This window comes from Lagenorhynchus albirostris, chromosome X (genome assembly GCF_949774975.1).
Source record: "Lagenorhynchus albirostris chromosome X, mLagAlb1.1, whole genome shotgun sequence".
Classification (NCBI taxonomy): Eukaryota; Metazoa; Chordata; class Mammalia; order Artiodactyla; family Delphinidae; genus Lagenorhynchus; species Lagenorhynchus albirostris.
Genome location: NC_083116.1, coordinates 51,322,618 through 51,346,288, shown reverse-complemented (window position 1 = coordinate 51,346,288; position 23,671 = coordinate 51,322,618). Strand labels below are relative to the sequence as shown.

The following is a 23,671-nucleotide window of genomic DNA, read 5'->3' as shown; positions in this document are numbered from 1 at the left end:
CTTCCTCCTCTTCTCTTCCTCTCTCCCCTATCTTAGTCCTTCTCCCCTGTCCCATTTCTCTCCAATCACTGGGATGTGTACCCACCAAAAAGAGCTAAGATCTGTGAAATGTATCAGAATGTTAATTATATTGATAATTATATATTTTTAAATGTTCCTTTTCCTAAGGATTCTCTACTTTTTCTATAATAAGCACCATATTTTTTATAATGAGGCAAAAATGGTAGATTTTTATAGCACGATACATTTTGACATTTATTTATTTTAGATTGTAATAGAAGAACATGAAAAAAATACCAATGATGTAAAGTGATCATTTCCAGTGAAAGGCAAAGTAGAACATATTACAAAGAAAATGTGGTTAGTACCTTTAGTTTACAGTTACACAGGATAAGATGAGCAAACTTTTTAAAAATGCTATGTTATATTAACACCTCAGTGGTAAACAATAACTTCATTATGCTTAAATTTATAAACCACTATGGCACATTAACAAGCTCACAGTCATATCATATATGGTCTTGATGGACATTATTAAATGTATGCTAATTTTTTTCAAGGGGTCAAATTTCACAATGCACTGTTTTAGTTAGTATAATACTGTATTTCTATAGCAAAGTAATGAAGGCACAGCTAGTACAAGCAGATTTAAACCCTTAGTCTTCTGGGCTGGAAAAAGAAAAAAAAATATTTGCATTGATGCTTCAGGAACTTTTTTTTTCAAGCAAATATTTGTCTCAGTTAAACAATTCTGACAGTTTTCACAGCTACATTCTAATAGGAATATGACAAAAGGACTTCACAAAAATCAAAACTTTGTAGCACCAAACTAACATGCTTTAGATAATTGACAACAGTTTACATATTTTGAAGAATATTACACTACAACAGTCTAGATAGAATAAACTGATACTTAGACACTTTAAGACAATATTTTAGGCTACCAGGAAAGTACGAAAACTCAAGACTGTTAGGAATACTAGTGCTGAGGTTACAGGGCAGGTTTTTTTTTTTTTCCCCAAGACTATATAAACCTACTTCACTTCTGCTTGAAATTTGAGATTCTTGAAAATTCTTTCATGCAGCCTTTTTTTTATTTTCGATATTTCCTGTTTCTACAATCTTTACCAACATCATAGGTACCATTGACTTCTCCTGTATAGTAATAGATTGATTTCAGGATGACATTATCATGTAAAATTTGACCAATTTCAAAGTCCTCATCAAGGATAGCATCTTCTCGTGGTTCAAGCTTTCCAATTGTAGGAATCTCAGGAGGGCTAAAGAAATTGAAGAATGATGCATTAGGAACCACTCTTGGTTGGGTTTCAACTTCTCCAGTAGCAGTTGTGCGACTCCGGGTGGTTGTCACTGTAACATCCTTTGCTCTTCTCCAATCTATCTTACAGCCTTTGCAATCTTGGATTTCCCAGCCCCAAGAGAAGAAGGGATCGTTGTGATCTGGCTTTGACTTTATTATATATGTCTTGGTCAGCACCTCATTTTTGAAGTATGGATTGGGTAGAAAGCAAAATTCAAATGTGTAACTTATAGGCCGGCCAGGTTTTGAGAACTTCAGGCTAACATCGGACAGGAACTTCAGAATGGGCTCATCATACTTCTGAATCATGGGCCCCAGCTTGTCAACATTCTTTAAGACAGTCAGCCAATAGTCGGGAATGCCTTTAGGATCTTCTCTTTTAGGCTTTCCCTTGCGAGCTCTTTTAAGAGCTCTTTCCTTAGGCCTGACCTCAGGAACTCTTTTAGGAGCCTCTTTTCCTGGAGCCCTTGCCTTAGCCTCTGTTACTTTAGGCTGCTCTTTATCTTCTGCCTTTGCCTGGGGGGATTCTTTCGGATCTTCTTTTACTTCAGTCTTGGCCTCCAGAGCATCTTTAGACTCTTCTTCTTCTTCAGCCTTTGCCTCGGGATTTTCTTTCGGAGCTGCATTTTCTTCAGCCTTGACCTCAGGTTTTGTTTTCGGGTCATCCTCTTCTTCCTCACCCTCTAAGGCAGGCATCTCACTAGGGCCTTCTTCCTGCACCTCCTCATCACTGCTGAACACCTCATCCTCCGAATTCCATTCACATTCTTCTTCCGTAGGCTCATATTCTGCATTGATGATTCGAAATCGCCGATCATACAGAGGCCTATTGAGTTCGGCATATTTTCGTTCGAGATCGTGAATTGCCTTTAAGAACAGGGCGTCTACCTTGTCACATTCATCTTGAATATTTCTGAGCGCCTGCACACGATTTCTAACTGCCCGAGGCAGCTGATCCACGAAACTTCTACCCGACGGAGCACGCCGCGCACTTCTGGAAGGCCCAGGTACCCTCTTCTTTCTATAGAAGCGGCTGCAGCTACTGCTGCTGCTGCTGCTGCCACTACTACTGCTGCTGCTGCTGCAACTAGTGCTGCTGCTAGAGCTGCTGCTGTCAGATTCTTCCCCAGAATCGCTAGACGAGCTAGCCACCATCTCTTCATCCACCCCCTGGGCGGCAGGTTCCAAGACCCTGTTAGGATCCGCTTCTGCCATTTTGCAAGCCTGCACACCTCTTAGGGTGGTGACTACCGCGCGCCCACAGATGGGCAGAAAATGACTCACGGATGCTTGGGTGGCGGCGGCGGAGGCTCTGGCTGAGGTGTTGGCAGCGGTGAAGGCAGCAGGAGCGCGGGGCGGGGCGCGGCTGGGCCGAGGAGATCGCAACGGAGGTGGCAGCAGCAGCGGAGACCTGGACGAGAGCGGCGAAGGCAAGGCCTCTCTCAGCTACAGCTGCAGCGGACTGAGGCGTGCCGCAGCCGAATGGCGCAGTGCAAGACCCCGAGATCTCTTCACTGCTTACATCTCGAGCCCCCTCCCCTCGCAGTCAGACCTCCAGTTCATTTAGTTCCCAGTGTGCCCTCAGCTCGCACCTCATTTGCTGGGCAAGCTTGATTGACAACCTCTCAGCCCAATGAGTGACCAAACGCACCTCCCCCTCCAGGCTCCGCCCTCCTTCCCAGACGCTCCTTGGTTGCTGAGGCAGACACCCCTGGAAGACGTTTTTTCCCCCCTCAAAATTCTATCTTTATAGTTTTATAATTACAAAAAAAAAAAAGCTTAGATATGAGGTAAAAATACTAGTCATGATTCCTAACAAGGGAAGAGGAATATTCTTCTCCCATCCGCTCATCCTTAATTCCCGCTTGGTTTGTCAGGGGCCTCGTAACAAAAATCTGTTTTTTAAAAAATTGGGTGAAAATGCTCCAAGTGGCATCATTGGGTAGTGTGATTATTGATGATTTTTAAAATTCTTTTTCTTTTATCTAATTGTTCTATGAGCATGTATTTTTACACTGGGGGAAAAAGGGGGAGTCGTTTATTGGTGAGGGGGGGAGGGGCTAGAAAGCAGGCATATTGCATTCCACGTAGCAGTTTTAATAAGTGCTGTCTGTGATGTTTGGCAAGCCTGGTTTATATCCATCTACAAGGTTTGCGAACCCATGTTGCCGTGAGTCAGTTACACCATTTTTACTATATTTCTCTTTTTAAGCTGGCATATAAGAGACCCCATCCTTGCTGCTGATTTGCCACGTAGTCCTTCTCAATGATTGTAACAACCTTATAGATAAAATAAAAGGGCATTCAAATGTTAAGTAGTATTATTTAAAAGCAGACGATTTGTTCTATACTTTCGTGCAGCAGTTTTCAATTCCACGAATAGCAGGACGGGAGGGGGAATCTGTGCTGATGAAACTGCATCCTCTGTCAGGGTGTTCTTTACATTGTCATCTTCCACCAGTTTCCTTCTAACATTGTAAAATTCTAGCCATACTAAAGTATGATTTACAAGTCCAGTAATATATGAATAAACTTTTGCAAAATGAAGTTTAAAAACAGGTATCTGTTATTTTTATTTACAGGATTCTTTTCTGCAACAGAACAACTCCCTTGGTACAACCAAAAAGACCAGTGTTTACTTTTCATTAAAAGGTAAGGAACATATTTAGCCCATTTTTATGAATGACAAGAATTACCTATCTGTGTTTGAATAAAAATTCACAAGATATAGTCTTTTAAAGACTTAATTGGAAGATATCTTAGTAGTTCTATGGAAGCGGAAAACTCCACAGAGGTGATTTAGAATGCTAATGTAGAAAATAACCTAATTAATCACATTCACTTTCTAAACCTGCTCATAGAATACAAGTAGCAAATTAAAATATAAAATATGATGAATTATTCATTTCAAGTGAGGAAAATATTAAAGTTAGATTAACCCTTATGTTACCTTTTTATTATAGGATTTGTGCTTAGTCATTTAGTCATATTTTTTAAAAGTTAGGAAACACTTTTATTTTCTATTCTGTAAATGAATTTACTTTTATTGTTTATTCCTGGTTGTCAAAGTATGTAAGCATTGTAAGGAAAAATACAATATAGAAAATTCCAATGATAATAAAAACACAATCTTAATCATTTGTTAACCATTGTTAGCATTTTGATGCATTTCCTTCCAGAATTTTCTTTGTACATATTCACACCTGCCTGTTTATATATGCTGTTTTATCTATGTGACATCGTATTCTCTTGTAATCTGCTCATTTATCAATTAATTGTGACTATACTTTCACAGTAAATGATCAACATCTTATTTTTAAATAGATGCATATTCCATGGAAATATTTGCCTTAATTTATTTAACCAGATTCCTATTGTAGGGCAGCTACTTCCCAAACCATCTCTCCACTAACATTCATATTTTCTCCTGTTATAAAAAAGTTACCCCTGTATACCTACTATATGCACTTGTAAAAATTAGTCATATGATGAATTCCTAGAAATGGGAGTGCTGGAATAAGTTGCATGCTTATTTTACTCTTTGATACATATTGCCAAACTTCTCTCCAGAAAAAAATTATCACAATTTACGGTCCCACCAACAATGCATGAGTTCATTTATTTAGTCATTCAACTAATATATTTTTGTGCCTGCCATGTGCCAGGCACATGTGGTAGAGGATGATGATATAATGCTGAATATAACTTACTGGGTGCATATCCTTTCATTTTATAATTTTAATTAAAACATATACTATGGAAACAATGATTTAAATCAATGAAGTTATGCTGTAAATATTGTTCTACAGATTATTATTTTCCTTTAAAATGATGGATGTATTTTGGTAATGAATGCACTTATATTTTATAGTACCTTAATGGTTTCATATACATGTTAAACTTTGTACCAACAATAATTAGTATTTTGGAGTTAGCAATGAGTTAGGGATTGAGACTTTTTTAATGTATTTTTATTAGCTAGTTAATTTTCTTAGTACCACTTATTTGATAATCTTTCTGTCTCACACTTATTTGAAATACCACCTTTACTGTATTAACTAAATTGTTTGATTCTGTTTCTGAGTTCTGATTTCTGATGCATTGTCCATAATTTATCTGCAAATAACTGAGGCAGTTTTTTAATAACTTTATCTTTTCTGAAAATAATATAGGTTGAAAAAAGTCAGTACATTGAAATCCAAATAAGAAATTTAAAATAACTCAAAATACACTGAGATAATCACTATTCACATTTTAATAAACATCTCCAAATTAATTTCTTATTATTATGCATTTCTATTTCTTAGATTAGTGGTAAGATTGAATGTCTTTTCATATGTTTATTGTCCACTTGGGAATTGCTTATTCATATCCTTTGCTTGTTTTTCTACTGAATTGAGAAAGGAACTAATCAGTGGTGAAATCCTAAGGGTAAAATAATTTTGACCTTGATTTAAGACAACTGTGACTCCTTTAGAAAATAGCTCTCTTCTGATTTATGATATTGGACAAATGTGACTCAACTACAACTTTCATTCTAAAATTATCTACTTAGAGGCTTGTTTAGATGCTTTTCAAGAATTAATACTTAATTATTCACACTGATACAGAAAAGTTTGGAATGGAACAGGGAGAATAAAAAGAGAAAAAAAGCTTGTAAAAAAACCTCATACAAAGATAATATATTAATGAGCTATCCTGATTTTTGATTGGAAGTCTGTTGTCCCAAGCCATAGATTTTAGGTACCTTTTTCTAACAACAGTCTACTTTTGATGTGTATACAATACTTTAGGTATCTCATAACACACTTTTATTTTTGTAGCTTTTTTGGTCTGTTAGTTAACTTAATTTTATAATGGCAGGTCCCTAAAAGAAAATAAATTTTATGTTCATATAATGAATATAATTTATGTATAATGCCATATTTTTTCTATTTTTATAAGTGTGCAAGCATATAATATGCTATTTTTCTTAATAAGGCTATCTATAAATTACTTGCATAGTAATATGATCTCTGTTCCATTATTTTATAATATTCTTTTTGGAGGGTTAAATGTTCATAGTTCTACATGAGATGATGCTTAACACAGAATCTATTGGTATATTCCAAGCTGAACATGGCTCTTGGACATCTGTTTACACCTTACCTGTTATGAACATGTACACAATCCCACCCACCACCCCTGCCACACAAACACACATACATAATACACAATGAAAACTGCTGTAGCATTATCTTTTGTTGTAGATGTTTAAGAAGCCAAGCATTGCAAATTCATTTATTTTTGGACTTATTGTTTGTTGTTCTTTTTTTTTTTGGTTCATCTAGATAGATTTTATCTAAATAAACAAGTTAATTCTTTTTTAAAACAATTTTATTGAAGTACAGTTGACCCTTGAACAACACAGGTTTGAACTGCATGGACCCACTTATACACAATTTTTTTTCAGTAAATACTATAGTACCACACAAGCTGCAGTTACTTGAATCCCTGAATGCAAAACCGTGGATACTGTGGCAGGCTATAAAGTTATACACAAGATTTTCGACTGTGCAGAGGATGGGTGCCCCTAACCCCCGAGTTGTTCAAGGGTCAACTGTGCAATAGATATAATCGTACATAAAGTGTACAATTTGCTAAGTTTTGATAAATCTATACACCTGTGAAGTCATCACCACAGTCAATATAATGAACATTTTCATCACCCCCAAATGTTTCATCATGCCCTACTCCGTCCCTAGGCAACCACTGATCATCTCTCTGTTTCTATAGATTGGCTTGCATTTCTAGAATGTTATATAAATGGAGTCATGCAATATATCCCTCTTTTTGCTTATCTTCTTTCACTTAGCATAATTATTTTTATATTTTTCCGTATCGTTATGTGCATAACGAGTCATTTTCCTATTGTGTTACTGAGTAGTTACACATTGCTTGGATATATCACAATTTGTTGATGGACATTTGAGTTTTGGGCTATTATGTATAAAGCTGCTATGTTCATTTGTGTATGTCTTTGTATGGACATATAGTTTCATTTCCTTTAGAAAAATACTTAGATGTGGAATGACTGGATCACATGGTATGTGTATGTTTAGCTTTTAAGAAATTAGCTATTTTCCAAAGTGATTGTACAATTTTGCATTCCCACTAGGAGTGCCAACACTTGGTATGGTCAGTCTTTTAAAATTTAACCATTCTAATAGGTATGTAAGAGTATCTCATTGTGGTTTTACTTTGCATTTCCCTAATGACTAATGATGTTGAACATCTTTTTGTGTACTGATTTACCATCTACTTATCTTCTTTGTAGAAGTATCTATTCATATTTTACCCATTTTTCTATTAGGTTGTTGTCTTACTATTGAGTTTTGAGAATTCATTTTCTACTCTGGATACAAGTCCTTTATCAAGTATAAGTTCTGCAAATATTTTCTCCCAATCCATGATTTTTTTTCATCCTCTTAAAAAAACAGGAAAAACTGAAAAAGTGCCTTTCACAGTTTTTCAAAGAGCAAAAATTTGTAATTTTGATAGAGTCCAATATATCATCTTTTTTTATTTTATGAGCCATGCTTTTTTTTTGAACATCTTTATCGGAGTATAATTGCTTTATAATGTTGTGTTACTTTCTGCTGTATAACAAAGTGAATCAGCTATATGTATTTATGTATCCCCATATCCCCTCCCTCTTGCATCTCCCTCCCACCCTCCCTAACCGACCCCTCTAGGTGGTCACAAAGCACTGAGCTGATCTCCCTGTGTGACACGGCTGCTTCCCACTATCTATTTTACATTTGGTAGTGTATATATGTCATTGCTACTCTCTCACTTCATCCCAGCTTGCCCTTCCCCCTCCCCGTGTCCTCAAGTCCATTCTCTACGTCTGCGTCTGCATTCCTGTCCTGCCCCTAGGTTCCCATGCTTTTGGTATCACCTTTGCCTGGCCCAAGGTCACAAGGATATTCTTCTATCTTTTTTTAAAGTTTTATACTTTTAGGTTTTATATTTCAATCTGATCTATTTTTGTATGTGGTAGAAGATGTGGATTTAATTTTTTTTCTTTTTTGCAAATGTGTAACCAACTGTTCCAGCATCATTTATTACAAAAGCTCCTTTCTCTACTGAACTACTTTTGCACCTTTATCAAAAATTTGTTGTCCATATATGTGTGGGTGTGTGTTGTACTCTCTGTTCTGTTCACTTGTGTACTGATTTTAATCACCTATTTGGTAAATATTTGTTAGGTCTATTTGAGAGGAAAATAGAACCAAATTGTAGGATAACAGAATTTCATTGCAGTGGAGACAGTTATAGAAGGTGGATCTTCATCCTTGGCCTTTCATTTCTGCTCTCAGAAGAGAGAGAAAGAAGCAAATAACAACAGTAATAACCTAGAAAACCAATCAACACAAGAAACATCAAATGCTCTTCTAGTTTCTGGAGTTGCCAGTGTGTAGCTGTCTATAATCCAGCCACAGGAATGGTAGATAGCATTATTCAGGAGTACAAATAATGCCTCTGTTTTTCTCGCCTTGGCTAGGAGAGACCTCTTGGTAAAATTAAATAGACAGCTTTTTCAAGCTGTTAATAAATTGTGGTTTAAAAAGGAATAGTAATAAAAATTGGTTAGTATTTCACACTACTGTTTTTCAAATCAAAATTATATCATTCCATACTCATTCCTAAAATAAGGGTACACACAAATGAATAGAATATGGTATGTAGCTATAACATTTTATTTTTTTTATTTTTAAGAAACTTGATTTAATAAACATATCAAACTTTGTACCAATGAACATGCATAACCTTTTTTGACACAAATGGAATATTCCCCCATAACATTTGATTTTTAAAAGGAAATATTTGTGAATTACATTTCTGGCATTATAACCTTAACTGCATGGAATTTAAGAGAACAGTTACAATTAATGCAATAGCAGAAAAGGAAAATTAGTTACTAATTTGGATATTTATTCTAATGCTAGTTTTCAACTTAAAAATAGCATACATTGTTCAAAAATGTAAATCCACATCACAGAGAAACACTTTTGCCCACAGTACTCATTTGAAGAATTCTCACATAAAAACTTAAATAAAGCAAACCTTTTTAATTGCAAGTTTGGAAGCATTTTATTTCATTCGACTAAAAAGGGAGGAAAAATTCAAAGGATTTGAATGGTGAGCAATGTCCTGCATGTATGTATAACTACCATAACTATTTCTAAATTTTGTATTATATTTGGACAATGTAGAACAAGCCCAAATGATATTTTCTGCCATTTTTCATCCAGAATACCCAAATATATTTAATTAATTTGATTAAGTGCGTCCACTGAGAAAAAGTAAGTCTTATGGAATTGCAAATATTCCTGCTGGTGGGAACAAATACCTATTCCACAGCTCTTCAGAGGTGATGGTCATTTTTGTATCAAACAACATACACATAATTTTAAAAACCCTTTCTTAGAGTTTAAAAGAGTAGAATCTCAATAATAATCAAGTTTCAGCATTTGATTTCCTTAGTGAGACTTTATGACCTAAGTGATTTTATTACAGGTTCTGGAGTCAGAATTGCTGGGCTTGAATCCTGATTTTTCCTCTTACTGGTTGTATTAGATATTGGGCAAGCTAACTCACTTTTATTACCTCTATTCTTCCTCTCTAAATTGGGGCTATGGACTTTCCTGGTAGCATAGTGGTTAAGAATCCGCCTGCCAATTCAGGGAACACGGGTTTGATCCCTGGTCCGAGGAGATCCCACATGCTGTGGAGCATCTAAGCCCGTGTGCCACAACTACTGAGCCTGTGCTCTAGAGCCCGTGAGCCATAACTACTGAGCCTGTGCACCACAACTACAGAGGCCCGCATGCCCTAGAGCCCTGCAGCAACTGAATCCATGGGCTGCAACTACTGAAGCCATGCGCTCTATGGCCCGCGTGCTGCAACTACTGAGCAACTGCTGAAGCCCAAACACCTACAGCCCGTGCTCTACAAGGAGAAGCCACTGCAATGAAGAGCCTATGCACCACAACGAAAAGTAGGCCCTGCTCGCCACAACTAGGGGTAGCCCGCATACAGCAGTGAAGACCCAATGCAGCCAAAAATAAAAATTAAAAATAAATTAATTAAAAATTAATTTTAAATAAATAAATAAAATAAAATGGGGCTAAAATGGCACATAGACCTCAAATTCAACATTGTTTACTATTTTTCGTAATATTATTGATCAAGATTATGTGTAAAGGAACCTTTCTTATTATATAGTCTCAAGCCACTCATAGCATTTCTTTGTGACTATAATGTGAATTCTATTTTGGAAGCAGCATGGGACTCTACAAATAGAGATTTTCCAACTCAGATATGCATGAGGGTGGAAATTTCATGGATGTTGGCAACTCCTTGATATTAATAATAATATTAGGTCCTGATAGTTCTAAAGTCAAATAACCACTCATCCTGCTTGGCATTGTCTGCCTACAGAATGTCTCCTGTTATTTCAAAGAAAAAAAATCAACACAATTTTAAATAAAATTCAAACCAAGTATTGTTTTAGTGTTTTACAGCACACACAGCCCCCTTTCTTTCTTGAGAACTTTCAAACTTCCTGGTAGTCCTAAATTATACATCTTCATTATCTAAACCTCAAACTCATATCTCATGTTTATTTTTGATACCTTTTATTTTTTATTCCATTATAAAGGTTAAGAGTATAAAATTTGCATACAATTAATTACATACATCTTAAAATATAATAACTCCCAATGTGTTAAATAATGATTTCTGTCCTTGATATTAATAACATATTTTTTTAACTTTTTATGTGTTGGTTAATTGTAGAGTACTGTGCACTGTGACTTAATTTTAAATACCCACCTAATACCTTAGATTTTCCTGTCTCAGTTCTATTGCTTAGCGTATTGGTGTCAAGCCTAACTAACAACTGGTGAAAATATTGTCCTTGTTGGAGGTGGAAGGGATTTTAGAAATGATCTAGTCCAATCTCCTTATACAGACTGGGAAAACTGAGGCCTTCCTTATTAGATGGACATTCTAGGACTTTCCATGTATTCGTCACTACAAACAATTCTGCAGTTAACACACTTTTACGTATATTATTATGTATGCAAAAAGTCGTTTTCACAAATGTTAATGTTTTTGGTTTAGGGGCAAATTAAGGAGTAAATAAAGATTGTTCAGGTCCTCTAATAATGGATGATTACCCTAAGCATAAGCATTGTGTAGTAAGTATACATAGTTGTCACTGAATAATAATAACTTTATTTATCACTTTCATGTATCAGACACTGGACTAAGTGCTTTATTTTTAGTATTTTAATGAACCCATTGAGGGGTTCATTATCATCCTTATACTATCCTTGTATGACAACTTCATCTCATCCTTAGTATTATATCCTCAATGAGGATACCGAGACTAAGTGAATAACTTGTCCAAGGTCACACAATTTATAATCAAAAAAGCCCAGATGTGAAACCAGATGGTTTGATTCCAGAAGTTGAGTTCTTAACCACTCTACTATACCATCTTTAATGAACAGAAGTGAATGAACTCTTGGACAGAGGTACTAGAACTGGAGTTAAGTGACAGCCCTGGCCACTTTTCCATTCCTCATGGTATTAGCACCTATAGGGGCATCAGTACTCAAGTTCCTCTGACTTACAAGAGACTTAGCTTGAACTGGCAAGGTATACTAGAACAAGCTAGTTTAATGAAAAAGATGGTTTTCATTAAATTTAACATGCCTAATGACTTTATTTGGTTAACAGCCAAATACTGGGAGGTCAGAGCTTAAAGTAAATGCCAATGTATTCAATCCACAGTTAAATGAAAAATATCCTAGGAATTTTTCCATTTAGTATCCCCAGCAGCAAAGGAACCTGTACTTCGAGGAGCCTGAAGATATGATCTGAAGCTACCCATTGAAAGCAGGAAACTCCCTTGAAATCTATACATTTTATCTGTACGTTTCCTTTCAATATTTGACTTGTGTTCCATAATTTATTGACATAGTTTTTATATAAGATTCCTGGTCCCTGAGTAAAACTGACACCCAGGATGATGCACTATGATGATCCGCTCCATTTTCCTGTGTTTCAGGCAACAGCACAGGCTCTGGGGTCAGACTGCCTGGATTTAAATCCTTCCACTTACTGTCTGTATAACCCTAGACAAGTCACACATCCCCAACTCTCAGTTTTCTTTTAAAAAGAGGATGATGATGGGAATAGCCCTATTGGGTTGTTACATAAGCATTAAGGGGCTAATCTGTGTAAATTTTTTATTCATATGCATAAAGGTTCTATAAGTGCTGTCTGTTATTATACCATTCACAAGGCTGCATAGGGATTCCTATCCCAGTTAAGTAAGTATGATCCAGGGCCAAGGCTAATAAGTTTAATCAGCTTGAGTTGCTGTGTTTTATATGCGAACCATACCTTTCAACTTAGAAGATAAGTTAAATTTGCCTTGTGACCCAAAGTCACGTTTTGTTGTTAAAGTGAGAACTAATATCCTTGGTTTATTGTCCACTGTGGCAGGCTTTTCAGTTAAATTACATGCTTATCATGTAGTAAAGACTAATGCTTCAGCAAATCTAGTTAGTATTAATACTTTCCAGGTGAAGATAGCTAACTTCACTCTTCTGTAACTCATCAATGAAAGAGAAGAGGCGAGGAAATGACATCATGACTAACTACAGTCGAGTAAATGAACAGGATGGCTAATGAACTCATTGTTTTAGTTATCAAAAAATCTATTTAATACAGAGAAAGAAACAAAAAATGCAACCATAAACTCTCCAGATTCATAACTGTGTTTTAGTGACTCTTTTAAAACAGTTGTAACCAAAATTTCAAAATTATGATATTGACCAGTTTTGTCTGTCTTGTTTTATAACCAATGTCTTTCTGTCTAAAAGACTAATTAAGCGTTGTTTGTTTAGAAGTAACCAAATGCTCTAATTAACACAATTTCATTATCTGTCATTGTGAGAATGTGTCTAGCCTTCTTTGGAAGAAAGGTTAAAAATGACAGAGACAGAATTACATGAATTATTAGACTACATGACCAATTTGCTTACAGTGCTCTCCATGCTGCTCCTTAGCTTCTAATATATGCTATACATAGTGTTTTGAAAAGTCTTCCTGAAAATACTTATCCTATCCCTGTTCTAATCCCAAAGTTTTGGTGATACTCCACTGTCTGGAATCAGATCTGTGCATATAAGCATAAGCTGTATCTGGTGACCTTGGGCAAATTTTTCAACTCCCTTTGCCCCAGTATCCTCATCTGTGAAACGAGGGTACCTTCCTCATAGAACCATGGTGAGCTTTAAATAACATAATACATGTAAAAATGCTTTGAACACGGTTAGTGCTCTATCAGTGAATTCTAACTTCCTTACTAAACTTATGTTTTCTAGGAATGCTTGCCCAGTGGGATGTAGTTCTTCAACTCTTCATTTATTTCAGGGTTTATTTACTGAAGCTACATTAAAGTTTTGTATACTTCTTGATAAACATTATAACAGAACCACATAGCCACATTTCTTTTACAAACACACGTTCTTTCCCCAAGTATATTTTAAACTTCCCTAGGACGGGGACTGAGATATTTTCTTGTATGTAACTCTCCATCCTCACACAGAGTATTGCTCTGCACAAGAACAAACTTAGTACTAAAAAACCAACTTCTTGGGCTTCCCTGGTGGTGCAGTGGCTGGGAGTCCACCTGCCGATGCAGGGGACACGGGTTTGTGCCCCGGTCCGGGAAGATCCCACATGCCGCGGAGCGGCTGGTCCCGTGAGCCATGGCCGCTGAGCCTGCGCATCCAGAGCCTGTGCTCCGCAATGGGAGAGGCCACAACAGTGAGAGGCCCGTGTACTGCAAAAAAAAATAATAATAAAAAATAAATTAAAATAAATAAAAATTAAAAAAAAACCCAACTTCTTAAACTAATGAACTGGATTCCTGAGAGCAGGAGTGTTTTTACTTGCTGCTGAAGTAAAAAACATTTTTAACCTTTAATTACATCCTACTTTTATTTAACAATTGTCCCATCTCCTAAATATGCCAGATTTACTGGTGCATACCTGCCATGCAGCAAATTACATTAGTACATTTTCAGTATTTAAAAAATTAGTTTTTAGCAACCAACTTCTAAATAAGAGCACCTCACATACTTTATTAATAGCTAGGAGACTATGCAGAGTGTTTAGAAGAAAAATTCTGGAATTTAATGAGGATCTATAATATTAAATTAAAATGCCTCTTAACCCTCTGTTTCATTAGTATTTTCTTTCATAAGACAAGATTTATAGAAAATAATTATCTGAAAGTTTCTTTACAAATAATCGGCATTTAAAGGAAAATATATATCAAAATATCAGGGCATCTCCTTTTAATAAATTGTACTCTGGATATCATAAAAATAGCGACAAATTAAGTTTCAGCTAAGTAAGATGAATAAGCTCTAGAGATCTGTTGTATAATATCGTACATATAGTCAACAATAATGTATTGTACACTTAAAATTTGTTAAGAGGATAGATCTCATGTTAAGAGTTCTTATCACAATAAAATAATTTTTTAAAAAGGCTACTCTGAGAACCAGATATTGTTTGTTACCAGAGCCTTGCTGTTTGAATTAAGCATCTACATGTCACATTGAATTTTCCTTTCTTGTAGCATATTAAGAAACAAATTCCCCAATTTCTTTATTATTTAAAAGGTACTTTTCCTTGGGAAGTCAAGTTTTTTTTTAACACAAAAAGCAGTTATTGAAGCATTTAAATGATTGGGAAAATGCCAGAAACTAGGGCTTGAGAACACATCTGCCTTGGTAACAGAACAAAAGAGCTGGTTCTCAATATGTGCAAAAGATGCCCACAGTAGAGTGTCAAATGAAAAAACCAAGTTGCAAAGCAATATCTGCAGTATGATCTCATCTATGTAAAAAATACATATAAAAAGGTACATATATGGAGTGTGTGTGTGTGTATGTTTTCATACTCATAGAAAAATGTCTGAAAATATACACACCAAACTGATGTAATTAGGTAGAAGAAAAAGCTTTAAACTTTTATTTTCTATTCTGAAGTACTTTTTGAATTTTAAAATAATGAGCATATATTATTTTTGTAACTAAAAAGGAAAAAGTTAAGGCAACAATGAATAACGTTGTTTGCGCAAAGTTTGGGTTGTTGTTTAGTCATGCAAGGTTTATATGGAGAGCTTGAGTACTGTCCCAATTATTGCTTTTGCAAAGTATGAAGTATCTTTTGCTTGAGCAGCACTTATATAGCCTGATCTGTATACATTTCTTTCATTCAAATTGTTTCCTTTCCTCTTATTTCAAAACTCATATCATTTTTCCTATTGACTTGTACAGCCATTTTTAATGGAGAAAATGACTCTTGCTTCTAGAGGCTCAGGTTGCCTGGAAAATGAAGGTCATTAATAGAATAACCATTCTTCTGAGAAGTTTATTTTTATCTTTGTGGGGAAAACTTAGGCCAATTCTTATAAATAACTATTTGGATTTTGTGATATCCTTTCTTTCCTGTGGTTTTGTGATGGTTTGAAGAAATTTAAAGCCATAAAATATTGCTTGATCATGAAATCACTAGGCAAATTGCATTTTTCTGCAAATGGTGTACATATAATTTAGCTGTAAATGATGTACATTTATAATACGCTTACTAAGAGTTTCTGATTAACTCAGTGAAAGACATAGGCTTACTGGACTGAAATTTGAAATCACTGAACCGAAGTTATTATAAAATAGTAAAAATTAATGGGATGGACATTTCAGAGAGATAGCTATGACAACTGATATTCTAGTTACTGTTCCCATCTATACTCTCTTGCATTCTAACTGTCATTTCACTATTTCAGACCACTGTCATTTTCCACCTGGATTATTTACCTCATCCTTGTCATCTACCTCCCTACATCAAGCTCTCTTGCTTCCCTTCCAGCCTATATTCTATTGTGAAATTAACCTTTCTAAAATGCCATTTTCATCATATCATACCCTTCTTGAAGATCTACAGTGAATTCTCATTGAAAGGCAGAGTGGTGTAGGGAAAAAAATACCAGTTTCGAAGTCAGACAAACTAGAGTTTGAGTCTTGGTCATGCCATGCAGCCTCTGGTAAGTAATTTTATAGAAATTAGATTCCAGAATCAAACATACCCACATTTGTCACTTGCTAGCTGTCTGGCATTGGGAAGTTACTCACTAACCCACAGTCTCTTTATCAGTGGAATGTGGGAAATAATATATAACTATATCAATTAGGACTTTTCAGTTGCAAGCACCATAAATCAACTCTGGCTATTTTATTCAAAGTTTAATTCATTGGAAAATAACAAGGTATCACAGAATCCATGGAAAGCTGGTGAGTCAGGTCTGGAAACAGGCAGGAACTGAAGTAGCTCTGAATACCTAGGAAGCAGAAAACACAAGGGCCTCATAACCAGAATAGTCTAAACATTATGTTGAGGATGAGATAAACTGAAACTTCAGTCACTTTCAATTTAATTGCTTGCCCCTTAACTACAATAGGGTAAGGCCTCTAGTTACAGTCCCACTGGATTCTTCTCAAAAGAAAATCAGTGCTGTGAGACTGAGGGAATGGATACCCAATATCCAACATACAACAAATGCCCACTATGCATATAAACCACAAATCACATAGTAAATGCTCAGTAAATGACTATTTTAACAGAATAAAGTCTGGACAACTTAATCAGGCCTTCATGGCCATTCAATTTCTGACCTCAATCCACTTTTCTAACTTAATTTTCTCCCAAATCCTCTACATAAACCCTGAATTCTCATCTCTGCCCTTCTCAGTCCATTTTCCCTGCCTGAAATCTTCTCAACCTCTCTCACTTTTTAATATCCAACTTATCTCTTCTAAGGCTCAGTTTAGCTCTTTTTCTGATCCTGGAATCACTGGTTTTGTTTCCTCATTTTTTCTTAATCATGGATTGCTTCTTGACATCCTTTTTGAATGGTAGTCTTGTATTTGCTAACTCTTTATGTGCCCAGCTTGATTATAAACTCCTTCAGAAGAGAGATCATGTATCATATATTTCTTTGCTTCCTTGATGGCACTGAATCCAGTGTTTTACACATAGTAGGCACTCATAAACTTATGATAAACAAATGCAAGAATTGCAAATTATTAATTTAAATCAGCATTCATTTAATGATCACCTTCTGTAGACTCAGCACTGTGTTGATTGTTTTGAAGGTACTGAAAAAAAAACTATGAAAGTTGCCTTTGATGTAGCTCACAGTCTAATTTAGGAGAGAAAAAAATAAAAGCATGCAGTATCCCAGGAGCAGTTATATTAATAAGTAAAACATATCATGTGAAAATGTTTTATATCAGTATTAAGGGTATGAGAAGATGTAAAAAGCAGGAATAACTAATAGTTATTACAAATGAGAAGGAAAGTTTATTGAGGTGGAAAAGTTAGTTAGCAGGGAGTAGTCTGAAACGTAACTGGATATATGAGGTTAGAACTGGGAAAAAGCTTCACAGTCAGGGCTGGAAATATAGGCTTGTGACTCATTGTTATGTAAGGAGTGTTAGTGTAAATGAAGAAATTATGAAAATATGGTAAGCCTGAGGAAAGCCATGTAGGTGCCATAAAGGAAGTCCACCAAATTATTCCATTTAACATATCTCTGTGTTTTTTAAAACAGATTTATTGAAATGTAGTATACATACTATAAAATTCACTCTTATTAGTGTATAATTCAATGATTTTAGTAAATTAATAGAATCGTGCAACAATCACTGCAATTCAATTTAAAAATTTTTACATCATCCAAAAATTCTGTGATACTCATTAGCAGTTAATCTCTTCTCCCATGCCCAGGCTTAAGCAAATACTCTTCTGTTTTCTTTCTCTGCAAATTTGCCTTTTCTATACATTTCATATAAATGGAATCATATAATGTGTGGTCCATTGTGTGTAGCTTCTTTCACTGAGTATGTTTTTAAGGTGTATTCATGTTGTAGCATGTATCAATAGCTTGTTCCTTTTAAGTGATTGATAGTATTCCATTGTGTAAATATATCACATTTTGTTCATCCATTTACTAGGTGATGGACATTTGGATTTTTTCCATTTTTTTCTTATTATGGATAATGCTACTATGAATAGTTACAACATGCCTCTGTGTGGACATATATTTTTGGACATATATCTTTATCTCTTACGGTTAAATTCCTAAAAGTAAAATGGCTATTATATGATAAATTTATGTTTAACTTGTTAAGAAACTGCAAAATATTTTCCAAAGTGTCTGTACCATATTATGTTCCCACTAACAATGCACAGGTGGTCTGCTTTCTCTGCATCCCCAACACTTAGTACCATTTGTGTTTTTTATTATAGCCATTCTAGTGGATATGTAGTAGTTTCTAATTGGGATTTTGATTTACATTTCCCTAATGACTAATGATGTTGCATATCTTTTCATATCCTTTTCAGCTATTCATAACTTGTTTGATGAAATGTCTAATCAAATCATTTGCCTATTTTTAATTAGGTTTTTGTCTTCCTAATAATTATTGAGTTGTAAGAGTTATTCAAATATTCTATATACAAGCTTCCTAGTTTATTATTATTTTTTTAATTTGCCTTTCTCTTTTAATCCCATCCCTGCTCCAATTCTAAAAAATGTCCCCAGAAATTAAACACAAGGAAGCTCAAAGAGCCAAGGCAAGCCAGCCCAAGAGTAGCAGGCTCCTTCCCACAGGGGCCAAAGTATGGGCGCTGGGGTGTCCACTCAGAGCCTGGTAGTTAAAGCTGGTGCAGAAAAAGGTAGTTCCAGAAGCTAGCAGTAACCCTGCCCAGAGGGGCTTTCTGCACAGGAGCACCCCTAGCAGGGCCAGGCTGTGTAAAAAGTGGTGTTTGTTGGTCTTGTGAAAGAGCTCCTTCCTGTAGGCATCCAGGAACTGGGCTAAGTGTGCCCCATAGGAGGCCAGGCCTAAGGCCCCCACTCCGGACAAGGCACCCAGACAGCAGAAAGCAGCCCCTGGACTGGCCATGGCTGTGGATCAACAGGCTTTTTATTAGATCTATCATTTGCAAATGCTTTCTTTTAGTTTGTGGCTTGTACTTTTATTTTCTTATTGGTGACTTTTGAGGAGCGAAAGTTGATACATTCAAATTGATCAATTTTTTCTTCTATGTATCATGCTTTCGATATTGTATCTAAGAACTCTCTGCCCTACTCAAGGTCATGAATATTTTCTCCTATATTTTCTCCTAGAAGTTATATATTTTAGCTCTTAAATTTGGGTCTGTGATCCATTTTGAGTTAATTTCTTGTATATGGTACGAATTAAGGGTCTAATTTATTTCTCTAATTTTTTTTTTTTTTGGCCGCACCATGCAGCTTGCGGGATCTTGGTTCTCCAACCAGGGACTGAACCTGTGCCCTCAGCAGTGAAAGCACCGAGTCCTAACCACTGGATTGCCAAGGAATTCCCTCTCTATTTTTTTTTAAATGTGGGTATCCAGCTGTCCCAACTCCTTTGTTGAAAAAACTATCCTTTCCCCCATTGAATTGTCTTGGTACCTTTGTTGGAAATCTACTGACCATAAATTTTAGAATTTATTTCTGAACTTTGAATTCTGTTCCACTTATCTATATGCCTATCTTTGGGCCAATACTACACTGTCTGATTAACTGTGGCTTTATCTTAAGTTTTGAAATTGGGAAATGTGAGTCCTCCAATTTTGTTCCACATTTTCAAGTTTGTTTTGGCTGTTCTGGTCCCTTGTATTTCCATATGAAATTTAAGATCAGCGCATCAATATCAGTTTCTGCAAAGAAGCCAGCTGGGACTTTGAGAGGGGTTGCATTTAGTCTATCCATCAATTGAGGATGAATTACTATCTTGATAACATTGAGTCTTCCTATATAAGAGCATGAAATATCTATTTATTCAGGTATTCTTTAATTTCTCTCAGCAATGTTTTGTGACTTTTAGTGTATAAGTCCTGACAGAAACTCTGTGCTGAATGAACTGGAGGGTGGAGGGTATGGGAGCAGCTCCAGATCCTAATGCCACAGATTCCCACAGTTTGTACTGCAAGGTCAGTGATGTTTCAGGAATAAACACTCCTCAGATGGATATATAGTTTTGGTCAATTTCCAGAGTGCTGAAATGGTTGCTTTTTTAATCTTCTCCAGGTTTATAGTGCTTTTCGGAAATATTTCCTAACCTCCTCACCTAGCCATAGCTGGAAGTTCTAACATGTGTGTATTTTTATGAGAATTTGTGTTCCAAGCACTTCTAATTCCAAAAGCCCGGTGATAGAATATCTATTGAGTTATGCCAATTCATTCAAAAAACATGTTAAACTACCACTTGTCATGTAAAGACAAAACATATGGGTTACTGAATAATTTTTTTTGTATAGCATTGATTATGTGTTTAGAGTTGTGATGAAACAGTGACTGAAATTGACTACATAATTTAATTCAAATAAACAGATATATCGAGCATTTCTTATGTGTTTGATACCACAGGAAACAATAGATGAATTAATCATTATTGCTACCCTAAAGGAATTCTCCATGTAGCATCAGAGTCTGCAAGTATGCTTCAAGTCTATAAGTCTTCAGAGTCTGAAGTATCAATATCAGGTGGACAGCCAAGTGTGCATCCTTGGAGCCCCAGACTCATAATCAACTGCCTTTTCAGAATCTCCATTTGGATGTCTAGCAGACATCTCAAAATTAGCATGTACAGAAATGAATTTGCTCACCCACATTTTACTACTAATCTTCTTTAGTGACCTCATCTCAATAAATGGCACCTCTGTCTAATGAGTTCCAGATACTTGGTAGTTATCCTTGATTTCTTTTTCTCCCTTACCCCATATCCAATCAGTCACCAAGTCCTCTTGCTTCTACCTCCAAAATAGTATCTCATATCTGCTCATTTCTCTCCTACTCTAGTGCCAACATCCTAGTCCAGACCATCTTCATCAACTGCCACCACCCCATCCAAATTATCATACCTGGTCTCCTGCATCCCTTCTTAAACCAAAATATCATTTATTCATACGTGGGGCAAAGTGATCTTTTAAAAATGAATATATGATAACGTCACTTCCCTGCTTAAAATTTTCAGTGGTTCCACATTTGATGTACAATATGTTGCCCAGTTAAGTATGTTATTCAAGAGCCATAGCATTCTAGCCCCAACCTAGTCCAACTAACCGTCATATCTCACCTAGACTAACATTCCTTCTGTATCCAATCTTATCTCCTATCTCTTTTCCACATAGTAGAGAGAATGATTTTTCTAAAATACAAATATGAGCATGTCTCTATTTCTCCTCTATTCAGAACTTTTCCCATGAGTTTTTGGACAAAGTTCAAAATCTTTAGTATTGTCAATAAGGTCCTTCATGATCATGCTCCTGCCCATTTCCTCAGCATTTTCCCATGCCACCATCACCATTAATCATTACCCTCCAGTCATATTAGCCTATTGTTTCTTGATGGAGCCAAGCTCACTCCTGTCTCAGTACCTTCATATATGTTTTTCCTTCTGCTTTGAATTGCCCCTCATCCTCTTTACCTGGCTCATGACTATTCATCTTTCAGGTCTTATTTTAAATCCCTCTTTCAAAGAAAGGTCTTCCCTGATCCCATTTACTAAGTACTAGCTATGTGCTGTTATCAAACCCTATGCATTTTCTTTATAGCACTATCACAGTTTTAATTATATAGTTATTTGTAGGTTATTTATTTAATATGAGTGGTCCTAAAATCTATGAGTTTAGGGACCGTGATTGTATTGTAATGTCACCAGCATTTTCCAGCACAGTGCTGGGCACAGAGTAAGCACTCAATAAATATTGGCTGAATGAATTAGTGAACATGCCATGGAAACATAAAGGAGAAAGAAATTGTTTCCTGCTAGGAGGATCTGGAAAGTTGGGGATTAAAAGAAAGGTATTTTAGGCAAAGGAAACAACATGTTTGTACAAAGTCAAAGAGTTAGGAAAGATACTGGAATATCTGAGGAATAGTGAGGTATTTTATGTGGCTGAAGCATAGGGATTTCATTGATACATGGAGGAAGAAGAGAGAATAAGAGGAAGAAAGTTAAGGAGAAATGAGCTTGGAGAAGCTCAAGATCAGGGTCATTCTGCCAAAGTAAGGAATTCAAATTTAATTAAATAAACATTAGGGAGTGACCAACTTTAAAGAAAGGTGACTAGAGTTAGCAGTGTGGAGGATGGACTGGACACAAAAAAGAGTAAAGAATAATATGTATGCAAGTGGGGTATACGTGATGCACAACATTTGCATAGCAATCTGTATTTTTTATAGCACCCTCCTAAAACCTTACCATTGTATGTGTGTGTGTGTGTGTGTGTGTGTGTGTGTGTGTGTAATGTCACTCAGATATACTTTGATTTCAAAATTTGTCATAGATCCTCCCTTTATGCCCTCATGATATCATGATAATTCTTAATACTAACAATTATAAGAATATGAAATTACATCAGCCTGTAACATTTACCTTTTTGAAGTATGTTCACATATATTACCTTATTTGATTTTCAACCAAACCCATAAAATAGACAGAGACAACTTTTCTTATTTTGTCAATGTGAAGACTGGGCTCACAGAGGCTAAAAGAATAGCCTAAGGTTATATAACTAGTACAGCTAAGATGCAGCATTAGAACCCTTTTCTAAATCTAAGGTCCTTCTCAATTTACCACATATCCATGCATTTTAATACTAATTTTATTGTTTTTGCTTTTCATAACTAATGCTTTTGAATAAAAGTTTCATAATGAGCTTCCATAACTTTGAAGTAACAACAAGGTTAGCTTTCCTCAAGTTGCTCTTTTGAAATACTTCCACAATCTATGAGGCCTAAACAAAGACTGAAAAAAGAATTTCCTAGATAAATGAATTATAAATACAGTCTTCATTAAAAAATAAATGTTGATTATCAGCCAGTGAAAAACACATATTTTAGACCTTTTAAAAAATCTTCAGATAAGAATGAGTGCCCACAGAGAAGAATTGCATTGGGTTGGCAGGAAAGGAATCATCTCATTTGTTTAGAAGGTTAAGATAAGATCAAAAAAAGCAAAAACAAAACCAGACAAAGTGGAGTAGAGATGTAAAAAGATGGAAATGCCAATATGGCTGAACATCTTTTGGGAAAGATGGTACAACATGCTTATCATTTATAGTAATTTCATTTGGAATGTCTTTTTTTAAGACTTTATTTTTTAGAGCAGTTTTAGGTTTACAGCA

General features: G+C 35.6%; 2 protein-coding genes across 2 annotated transcripts; both read right to left on the bottom strand.

Annotated features, from left to right (window-relative positions):
- Positions 1-354: 354 nt before the first annotated feature.
- On the bottom strand, positions 355-2,855 carry NAP1L3 (nucleosome assembly protein 1 like 3). Its single transcript, XM_060137911.1, has one exon. The coding sequence runs from the start codon at positions 2,534-2,536 to the stop codon at positions 1,094-1,096; it is 1,443 nt and encodes a 480-aa protein (XP_059993894.1). The 5' UTR covers positions 2,537-2,855; the 3' UTR covers positions 355-1,093.
- A 16,206-nt stretch (positions 2,856-19,061) lies between these two features.
- LOC132514004 (transmembrane protein 256-like) lies at positions 19,062-19,419 on the bottom strand. The gene has a single exon (XM_060138639.1). The coding sequence runs from the start codon at positions 19,417-19,419 to the stop codon at positions 19,078-19,080; it is 342 nt and encodes a 113-aa protein (XP_059994622.1). The 3' UTR covers positions 19,062-19,077.
- Positions 19,420-23,671: the final 4,252 nt, after the last annotated feature.